Here is an 11,255-nt window from a genome sequence, read left to right as displayed (position 1 = left end):
CGAGGTCTCTCCTCAAAGCCCACTCTCACTCTTGAAGGATACTCCTCCGGCGAAGGGCGTGAGCCTGTAGCTCCTCACTGCCTCTGAATCGCATCGGCCACCCACGAAGCCCAGCCCTCACATGGTGCCATCTCTGACTGCTCCCAAATCCCTACCATGACCTGCTGAATCTCCTCATCCTACAGGAGGTCCTCTGGAATGCAGACCCCCTTTTGGGGGAGACCTCGGTGGGGCTGATCCAAGTGAAGTACCACTAGAGAGTGGTCTGACATCATGGTTCCTGCCATAATCCCGGTAGATCTGCCTCTGTGTAGTGCCTAGTCCCCAACATAGAAACGGTCTAGTCTCTTTAGCAATTCATTGTGTCTCCTCTGTCCAAAGGAGAAGAGAAGGCTTCCAGGTCTCCTACTAAAATCTGGCTCTCTCCACGGGTCTCTGCCACTAATATGAAAATGAATTGCTCCCAGGTGCTATGCTCTGCTACTGCTAGCATCTCAGAAAAAGAGGCTCTACCGTGATGTCTTCCCTAAACTCCAGGTCGTTGAAGTCACCTCCAACAATCCAGGAGTCTACATTCGGAAGACACTCTGATAGCCTCCTCTAAAAGGCCGGGTGCTGTCTGCACACTGGGGCATACACGTTCAAGATCTCAATCTTGGACTCTCCCATCCAAACTTCCGTCCTCGAATGGGCTCGCCTTGATCATAGACCTCTGGGGCCAAAGTTTGTGAGACTGAGATGCAGACCCCTCCTCTCTGTCCTACCGCAGGGGACCACTCCTTTAGACCTCTCCTTGGGAGAAGGTGATGGCGTCGTCTGATGTCTGAAGCTGAAAACATGTGCTCTTGAATCATAAGGATGTCCACTACCCATCCTACCACTGCCCTCTGCAACTCCTGCCGGAGTATCAGGTGTACTATGGCTGGCTACGAACACAATCGTGGAGCCCGTGTATGTTCCAACTCACTATGGTCCTAGCTCATAAGGACGGGGGAGTCGAGAACAAGGCTCTCTTATGAGTGGGTGCCTGTCCTAGAAAGACTGCTTTGTGTGATTTTGTCGAGGGTTTAGAGGGTGAGTATCTGTGCGTCGCCGTACTAGTGTGGATACTGGCTCAATACCGATCTTCCATGCCCACTTCATCATGAAGGAGGCTTCCACCCCAAACAGCTCCGCACACTTCTGGAGGGGCTAGAGGTGTGCCTGCTCCCCACCTTTTCCTCTAGCGGTAATCTGATAACTCCTGTCGCCAAACCACACATCGGCTCCTCGCGCGTGAAGCTCAGCTGGAAGCTCACCTCCGCACCATGGGCGTACCAAAGGTCTAGTCCATGTGGCCCCATCCACTCATCCATCATGAGTGTAATCTGATTCCCCAAAATAGCATCAAACACCTCCGGGGACCATTTCTCCACCCCTGTGGAGGCAAACAGAAATCTCCAAATGGGGTGTGTTGGAGATCCCACTGCACTGATCAAACCCCCCTTTCGAGGCTGAAGGACCATGAGTGTTACCTCCAATGGTAGACGATAAGAGTCTGGAACCTCTAGATAGTTCCAGGATCCTAACCTCCAGAAGTCCCACAGTAAGGGACGCCCAGGCTAGAGGTTAGGGACCGTTGACTAGGAAGACGAGCCTCGTCCCTCAGGATCCCTCCCTGAATGGGTCTGTTGCTGTGATGAGGAGGCAGAAGGGGGCGTCATGGTCCCCTTGCCAGTTGATAGGAGTGTCGAAGCGGAAGAACCCGCTGTCGATGTGGAGAGGGGGACAGCAGGAGAGGGAGCAGTGGGGACGTGGGGGATAGAGGGAGGGGGGCGGGTGGTGAGGGTGACTACAGGAGGGGGGGTTGAGGGGGGGCAGGGGGAACCCTGGAGGGGGAGGGGCAAGTGAAGATGAGGAGGGGGAGGGGGAGGGGGGGGGAGGGGGAGGGGGAGGGGGAGGGGGAGGAGGAGGAGGAGGAGGGATAAGGACGACATCAAGTCCCCCCTGCTGATCTAGCTTGCCAGGGCTCTGGATTGTGGCTCCTCCGTAGTCCTCATCGAACTAGCGATTGTAGCTTTTGCTATCATTGCGTCTGGAGCTTCTGACACTTACTATTGCTGCAAGGGTGGGTGCGGAGGCTGAACCTCTGAAGTTGGAGGATCGACAGAGTGGGGAGTGGCCCCTGTCACCGGAGGAGGTGGCTCCTACTGATTCTCCTTCAAGGCCTCTCAGTCAACCCTTTCCCTCTCTCTGCGATTGGCCCTCTACCTGTGGCGTTTGCAGGCTTGCTTACTTTGTTTCTTTTTCTTTTTAACTTGTGTCCAGTCCCCTACTGAGGAGGTAACCCATGGGGTCTGAGACTCCTACTACTCCTGCTTGAGAGGATGCTGAACTCGGGCTTGCTGAAGTGTGCCCCCTTCCAGGGTCTCGAGAAGGATCAACTCTGGGAGGGACTCTGGGCTCTCAACCACCAACCTGATCTTGGGAACTCCATCATCTTCTAGAACACTTGGCCGACTTTGACGGGGACTCGAGCAGTGTGCAAAATGCCCGACCAATGGAAGGGAGGATGGCACGATACTCCTTGGGGAGCCCTGGGAAATGGAGTGTGATCGAAAAACGTGGAAGCTAAGGAGGATGGGGCTTTGCTCCACAAGTGTCGAGGCAGTGTCGGGGGAGCTCAGCTGGATGATAAAAATGCCTTGTCCATAGATGGCGACCTCTTGAATGTGGTCTCCCTCTAATGCCAAGCTCGCCTGGATCCACTCTCGCACCTGTCTCCGTGTAGGTGTGAGGCCCACAATTCTGCCCACAAGCGCCTTGTCCTAGAGGGACTAAACTGCCTACTGTACCTGTTGCTTGTCAGCTTGGGTTAGAAGAACCTTAACGGTTGTGGGATTCGAGGGTGTTGCCATAGAGCCCCTCTGGCCAGACCAAGGGTCACCACCAAGGTTCTTCTTTCGCCTTAACAAGCACAAGTGCTCTCGCTACAGGGAGGAAGAAGAAAAGGAGGGTGAGGAAGAAAAGCATCAGAGGGGGAGGCAGAGGCGAGGCGAGGCGAGGTGAAGGAGGGGGCAAGTATAGAAATGAATGAAGGAGGGCAAGGAGGGCGGGAGGCAGAGGAGGAGGGAGGGAGAGAAGGCGAGGAGGGAGAAAAAGAGGGAATGAGAGGGCAAGAGAGCGGAGAGGAGGCGGGAGAGGGAGGGAGTTGACGGGGGAGAGGAGGAGGACGCGGGGACAGAAGAGGCAGAGGTGGTGGGGGGCGCAGGTGGAGAAAATGGAGGCAGAGATGGAGGTGGAGGGAGCGGGTGGGGCTGGTGGAGAAGGAGGCGGAGGAGATGGAGGTGGCGGAAGAGGGCGGGGCTGGCAGAGGCGCAATAGGCGGAGGGGGCGAAGCAAGTGGAGGGGGGCAGAAGAGGCAAAAGCGGGAGGGGCAGGTGGGGGGCAAGGAGACAGGAGTTGAAGGGGCGGCGGAAGCAGGAGAGGTGGGAGAAAACGGGGAGGTTGAGAGGGCGAGGGTGTGCAGAGGGGGAGCAGAGGGAGGTAGACGGGGCGAGGCAGTAGAGCAGCTAGGAGGGGCGCGGCAGCTCAACAACTCGTCAACTCTTTACTTATTGAAGCAGACCTGCATCGCCCAACAGCCGCCCAATGATGGTTTTATAATTTGCAGGACCCTAAATGCATAGAGATGATTAGCAAAGTTGAAGGGTGCCAAGCCTAACAATGAAGATGTGGAGTCCACGTAGGATTGGAGGCATTGTGAGTGTAACGAGATGGCTGCCCATTGTTTAAAAAATCGGCCGCCCAGAGATGGGTAGCTCTGAGTGTAATGATGTGTGGAGTGGGTGTATGAGAAAGAAAACAAGGCGTGCCAAAGGCGATGGGACCTGACCCTTAGATTAGGAAAACCGTTAAATCCCCTCTCAAGTTATCGTTCCATGATAGCATTCATTTAAGGAAAACCTCACCTCAAGTTATTGCCATGATAGCATTGATTTAAGGCCCTTGCACAATCCCCATATATTGAAAAAGGCAAAACAAGCGCTTACGCATTGCCTTTGCAATGCCAAAAAGTGATGCAATGCCAAAAAGTGATATGCTCCCTGCACTCTTGTTCATCGTTTAGAATGTTCCAACAACATTTGAGCTAAGATTCTCAGATGCTAAGGTTATGGAGGTGGCCAAGCAGGTTGTTCGTACTCTTTCGGAGCCTTTCTACGCCATTCACATCGTTACCTTTCTTTCCTACTTCATAGCTCGCCAAGCGGCTACCACTTATTCCTCTCATCTTTTTCGTGACCATCTTTTTCGCCGGGTATGTTCTCATTGCTCTAGTATCATGTTTCCATCTCAAGTACAGATCATGATGGCAAATTTTGACGTAGAACCATAAGTTGACGAGGCAAGACACATGAGCTTTATGGATACTTTTCATTATTACCTTGTTCGAGATGCCAAGGATGAGATATTTAAAAGATCATCCTGCGTCATGATTAACACCTTAAATAAACTTCATAGCCTGCCTTTCAGCGCAACCAGAGATACTCTTATAGACAGCCGCCAAACATAGGCTTTTACAAGAAGTAAAATACAGCGTTAAAATACAAAGTGGAAAGTTTGGGTCTTAGGTTTCCCGAGATTCGTCAATTGGCATACATATAACTTCTTGGCCTGACATAGGTAGGAAGCGATTCAACAAGAAGCAAATCTCAACAAAACATTATTCCATATGGCATACATATAACTTTTTGGCCTGACATAGGTAGGTCTTAAGTGAAGCGATTCAACAAGAAGCGAAAATAGCCAATTTTTATTTTAAAAAATTCTCCATTTTTGATTGATCCACATCTTCTTTAACCTATCAACCACGGAAAACCAAAAAAAAAAGAAAAGACACGTGGCAGCTTGGAGGAGAAGAGCCTACCACGTGTCACAAAGAAGGAGCTCTTAGATAGAGGCTTGGAGGGGGAGGAGGTGGAAAGACGAGACAGGCTTTAGGGAGGAGGTGGAAAGATAAGAGGCAGCTTTAGGGACAAGGAGGAGATAGAAGGTTAGTGGAATGAAGGAGATGGAAGGTCACCTCTTCGGGAGGAAGGAGATGGAAGGTCTCAGAGGAGGAGATGGAAGGTCACCTCCGGGAGGAAGCTGGAGATGGAAGGTTAATGGAATGAAAGTAAGAGATGGAAGGTGTCAGATCCACCTTCAGATGGGGAGTGGTTGAGGATGGTCATGCATCTTTGCCCGTGCAAAGCACACGTTCAGTTCTCGTGCTATTCTAGCCCCCCCTCCCCCTCCTCTCTCTCTCTCTCTCTCTCTCTTTGTCTCCCTCATCGCTATCAATTCATCATCTCCGCCCTCTTTCGCTATTTGGATCTCGGGCAGGCCTTATGAATGATTTGTTATCATTCATCTTATTAGTTCCATCCTTACACGTCACCAAAATTGGCATACATGTAAGGGACACTTGTCATCTAGTTCCTAGGTCAAACGGATGCCATCACTATTCTTCTTGAGCTTTTTTAAACACACAGTTCTTTCACTTTGAGAAGTAGAGTTTCGGCTTTGTAAGGATCCAATTTGGGCTATAGACATGGCATCATGGAACTAAACACTTCAGTAGCAAATAGGTACAGCATGGATCCATAGCATTTGGTCTCAAGATGAGAAGTTTAAGCTAAATTAGGCTTTAATTCAACATTAGGGTTTTTGCATTTATGATTATGAATGTCAATCTATTTAAGTTTTGATACATGGGATTGCAGCAACCAATTTGGGATCAGCCATGCTCCTCAACTTCTGTTCACTCCATACTTAAGGTCATCCCATTGTATGCAACAATAGTAAGTTTGAATGTAGCCTATGGCGTTGCCTACATTGAAAGCATACTGTCATTCAGAGTTTGACACCCAATTTCCACATGGTATAAGAGCCCTTATTTGTGAAAGTCACCTCAAGAGTTTGTCAATTTTGTAGAGGTCTATTACACCTTGGATTGTAGCGACTTCAAAAGTGGTTTTCTAGGGTTTAGCATAGTTATAGTCTAAATTAAGCTTAACTTGAGGACATGGTCATCCATTAAAACATCACTTGAAAGTTTTCAAAAATTTCAAGAAGTGCTTTGATTTTAGTGTGTTGGAAGTCATTGATGGAGAAGGAAGTGATGAATAGTGTCATTTACATCGTAAGGAGGCTCAATTTTGCGTGGAAGCAAGTTTTCCAGGCTTGGTGAAGGCCATCAATTAGGCAGTGCATGATTCTTAGATGTAATGCACATCTGATAAGGTGATGGTTGGATTTCACTTTCATAGAGCTCTGAGTTGATGTGCATATATACTTAGGTGACCGCATTCACCGTAGTCTGAGGCAGTTGACTTTAGCATTGATTGCATGTATAAATGGCAAGGAAAAGGCAGTTACATCATGTGTAGAAGAAACTATTGTTTTCTCAATTGAACCAACATAACAAGATGAATTCATTAGCAAAACCATGTTAAATAGCTACTTGTCCCAATTTGTGACCCACATCCTTCCTACAACTCTACTAATGGATGGATTGGTGGACGGCACTCATGAAAGGGTATGGCTTTTTGCTAGGACATGCTTACATTTTATACCCTTTGTATGCGTCATACGCTTCACAGGGTAGCACACTTCTTCATGTCAAAGTGCAGTGGAATATGCGAACAGAAATAGAGAGCAGATCTGCGAATATAAAGACAGAGAATCATGGAGAGAGAGAGAGAGAGAGAGAGAGAGAGAGAGAGAGAGAGAGATATGAAACTGCAAAGAAAACTACAGGATAACCTCTGCATATGTTGCTGAGAAAACCTCCAACATTAGGGGAGAAATGGGGTCTCAAAAAGGCCTCCAATTAGTGTTTCCTAATTTCAAGGGGTTAGAGAGAGATTTGAGGTGTACCAATGAAAGTGCTCCTTTGTGTGGGGCAATGGTGTATTGATGTGTACAAAAGGCCATGTTGAGCATTTATGGGTGGGTAGACATCTCACCCATGGTTTAGACCTTGATTTTCACTCCTAGCCGTTGATCTCATCTACAATCCAAGGGATACATTCAAATTTGGGGTAGAACACTTCCAGCCATTAGATCAAGGTCTAGATCCAAGGGATACAATCAAAGGATAAGGGATTAAATCTAAACCCTTGAAAAAGGGAAGGATCTAATGGATGAGATCAAAATAGAAGGCGGGTCATTTTCAGCCATCCATCCAGAGATAGATCCAAGGGTGAAGATGCAAGAAAAAGGCGCTAGAATCCGGGCCCTTGATTCCATCAAGATCTAGTGGAGGAGATGGATGCAAAAGGCACTGAAATCCGGGCCGTCCAATATGCGCTTCAATCTCATCCCTTGATCTCATCTCCATCATCTCCACCCTCCAAAATGCGCCTCAATCTCAGCCCTTGATCTCATCTCCATCAATTGCTTTCATCTCCACCCTCCAAAATGCGCCTAGATCTCAGCCCTTGATTTGATCTCTTCATCTCCACCTTTGATTTGTCCAAGATCCAATGGTCCATAGCATATGGTGACTTCTCCCTCTTTATTAGACCCCCCTTTTGTCAACTCTTGCCAGTTTGGAGCCCACCAAAGGTGCCTTCAACCATTTTGAGCATCCTAGGCCTTTGATCCATCCACCATCCACCTCCATCCGAAGGCCAAGGTTGATCGATTTCAAATAAAGGTAACCATGTCAGTTGAGTAAATGCTAGGGGACCCTTAGCCCATGGGTTACCATAGTGGGTTCACTTGGTCTTAACTTAATCCATTCCTTACGAGGCCCTTTTGAGACCCCGATTCTCCCCTAATGTGAATGATTGCAAACTAGGGCAGGAACTGCACCCAGGAACACACCACACACAGGATGGAAAACTGGGCCTATGTTCAGACTGCAAACTGAGGTAGAACTGCACCTCAGACTGCTTCAAACAGTGGCATGAACTGCACCAGCAAACTGTACAATCCAAGGGCTGAACTGCACTTATGGATCACTGAGATCTGGAATAGATCTGCACCTCAGAGAGCTCACGCATAGGCTATAGACTGTGCCTCCACAACATACAAGAGCAGGGCCAAATGACTTTTTTTATAAGGGGGGACCTGGCATTGACTGGCCGACCAGGTCTGGTCGCATAAACCTGACCTAGTCAGGTCGGCTGATCTGACCCTGGTCAGGGTCCCAAAGTGGCCTCAATCATAGGTGCTGTTGGTTAAACCTGAGATAACTTTGCTTGGATCTGGTCACTAATTTTTTTTTGCTATCAAAGAAATGATAGTTGTTAGAGTGGTGTCCTCTACTAACATTTACAATATGAGTATCTGTAGAGAAGGCATAGGGACAGGTTTGGAGGAAGGGGGATAGAGTAGCAGAAGGGAGAGAGAGAGAGGGGAAGAGGGAGGGGAAGGGTAGGAGAGAGAGAATGAAGTAGGAAAGAGAGGGAGAGATTGAGAGGGAGTAGGGAAGAGAGAGAGAGTGAGTGAGCGTAGGCAGGAAGGAGGAAGGGAGAGTGGATAGGGTTAGATGTCACATCAAAAAGTATATAGTAGGGGGTGGATGAGACCTATATAGTCCCTCCACATATAAAACCTAAAGGGCTTCTAACTTGGCCCCTCTTTTCCCCCTTCATTACAGCCATCCCTTCCCATAGAATTTTGCCCTCAAAATTTTAAATGCGGGCTGTTAAATAGGAGCAGCAAACAGCAAATAATAGTCAGCCCGGTAGGAGATAGGGGTTGTCCTGGACAATACTCTCTAGCTGCTATGAATTCTCATCCTCAGGGAGTACCTGCCATTTGATAAGATACTCAGTGCAGACTTTGTTTCGGAGTATGTGATCCTTGAAACCCATGATGCGGTCCGGAACATAGAGTATGTGGCCCTCCTCATCCATAGGTGGTAGCTTAGGAAGGACTTGGACATGATGTCCGACATGTGGCTTCAGCAAGGACACGGCCTTAGTGTAATGCACAACCATAAAAAAACACGGTCCTAGGTGTGTTATTCAAACAAGTACTTATCAGATGGGGGATCCACTTTGCACGCAAGTATCTTTCAACTAGGTTGAGGGGCATGCAAAGTATTGTGACCATCAGATATGCTTTGCATGGCCGATCACGCATTATACACCGTTTTTCCCCTAGTGATATGCACATCCGCAAAAAAACACACCCTTAGGTGTGTTATCTGACCAAGTACTTATCGGATGGGTGTGCCTCTTTGAGAACATTTCAATACCACCTAGGTTGAGGCGTAGGAAAAGTGTTGTGCCCATCGGATATGCTTTGCATGGTCGATCGAGCATTAAATACCATTTTCGCCTCAGTGTCATGCACATCCGTAAAAAAACACACTGCTAGGTGTGTTATCCGAACAAGTACTTATGCGATAGGAATGCTAGTTTGCATGTAATTCAATTCCACCTAGTTGAAGGTGTGTGCAACTGGGGTCGTTAGTGGCACTAACTGTGGCCTTTACCAGGCCCCGAACAGCCTCAATCAGGCCCACGAACTCAGCCTCTAACTGTGGCATGTGCCCTGGCTAGACCCCCACCTAACCTGCAGACAGTGAGAAAGGAGCAATATACTACACCTCTCTCTGGGCGGGCACAGCCACATAGAAGCCCTCACTCCCAAATGTACAGACAGGACTTGACTATAACAACCCCTCTTAGCTCTTGGCTGTCGATCCAATCCTAGGGAGCTGGAAAGAAAGAAAGAAAGTTTATTAAAGTCTTCGAAAGACTGATTGGTCTATGAGACTGTGAGAAACCTGATACAAACAAGCTGGAAGGGTGGAGCTACTAAAACGAGCATCATCACCCATGCTAGATGCTAAATGCTAAATGCTACATAGTCATAAAATCATCAGTAATACATAGTCATAACAACAACATCCTTGTCGATATCATCATCATCATATCATATCAAATCCAATGCCAAGTTTGGGCCGATATAGCAGCGAATACTGGAGGCCTCTAGAAGGTCATGATGGACCTAGTGGTTGGTGGGGCTGTGGTGGTACAAGGTCATAGTTGGACCTCTGGCAGCTATTTGTGGATACAGTGCGGCATGGCTTGCTAGTAATAGCTCTGCATCTGACAAGGGCTACGGTAACACCTGTTGGTCATGCCCTGGTCCTGAACATGGAAGGGATGTCTCCAAGCATGATTTGTGCGTCCACCCTCTGTCGGGTGTGTCGTGTCGTTGGTTCTAGATCTCTACCTTGCTGACTGCCCGTGGAATGGTGGTCTGGCTGGAAGAACTCAGCAATCATGCTTTGAGACGAGTTTGCCTGTGTGTCCCTTCGCTATGACGAGTCTGCCTGTGTGTCCCTTCCCTATCTCTGTGATCTGAGTAAGCACTCTCGATGCCTAATTGCCTCATGGATGAAGGCAGCTATAATGTAATTACTCAAAAAGAGATTGGAAAGCCAATTCATCATTGTAAGGATCATCATCCTTTTCATGAAGTGCTATGACTGCCTAGGTGATCTCCAGATCGTATCCCAACTCTTGTAGACGTATGATGAGTTGGGCCCCTGGTGCTGTGTCAAACGCCTTGCAGAAATCAACAAAGCAACAATAGACCCTCTCTTTTTGTGCCTTGGCCTCCTCAATAACCCCCCTGAGAGTAAGTATACGATCCATGGTCCCGTGATCTATCCTGCTTGCCTGTCCAGCGGCTCTGAAACCCTGAAGCTCTGCAACCAGGCTAATCTTTGCGTCACGTATTGATGCATAGATCTTGGACATGACATGTTCAATCATAATGGTCCTGTAGTTTTCTGGGCTTATGGGATCGCCAGCCTTGTGGATGGAGGTGATTGTATTAAGGGTCCAAATGTGTGGGAAGCTTGTGCAAACTGCTTCGTCAAAAAGATTCGCTAAGATTAGGTCCAGGGTGTTGATTCCATATGCATTGAATTCAATATGTAGGCCCTCACGATCTTTTGCTCAGCCGTTGTGAAGCTTCAAGGCTGCGTGTTTGACACTACTGGCTCTGAAGAGTGTGCGGAGGTGGGTATATGTGAGAGATCGGCGGGTGCTAGCTGGTTAGGTTTGTCATACAACGTGTTGTGCATAGGAGTGCCAAGTTTTGATGTCAGACCTGGTCATGGAAATGGATCAGTCATGAGAGTGGACCAAAGCCGCTCCCCTCGAGGTAGAGATAGTGGTAGTCTTCCCGGATCTCATAGTAGGCTGGGCAAGCACAAAGAAAGTGCTTCTCTGTCTCAACCGCCCCCAATGTGTGTAGTATGC

The 11,255-nt window shown here is 48.3% G+C and overlaps 1 protein-coding gene across 2 annotated transcripts in view; it reads left to right on the top strand.

Moving 5' to 3' along the window:
• Positions 1–4,005: 4,005 nt before the first annotated feature.
• LOC147899483 (Thioredoxin superfamily protein) overlaps positions 4,006–11,255 on the top strand; it is a 128,957-nt gene continuing 121,707 nt past the window's right edge. The window contains exon 1 of one of the 2 annotated variants that reach the window (XM_087378445.1): positions 4,006–4,297. In XM_087378445.1, coding sequence (XP_087234571.1) covers positions 4,154–4,297 — 144 coding nt within the window. In that variant the 5' untranslated portion in view covers positions 4,006–4,153. The remainder of the gene's footprint in view (positions 4,298–11,255) is intronic. The other variant, XM_087378446.1, reaches the window with a different exon arrangement.

Source organism: Dipteris shenzhenensis, chromosome 8, assembly GCF_047967505.1.
Source record: "Dipteris shenzhenensis isolate YYH24624 ecotype China chromosome 8, Dip_SZ_1.0, whole genome shotgun sequence".
In the NCBI taxonomy this organism is placed as follows: Eukaryota; Viridiplantae; Streptophyta; class Polypodiopsida; order Gleicheniales; family Dipteridaceae; genus Dipteris; species Dipteris shenzhenensis.
Note: the sequence above shows the minus strand (reverse complement) of the source record. Positions and strands in the feature narration are given on the sequence as shown.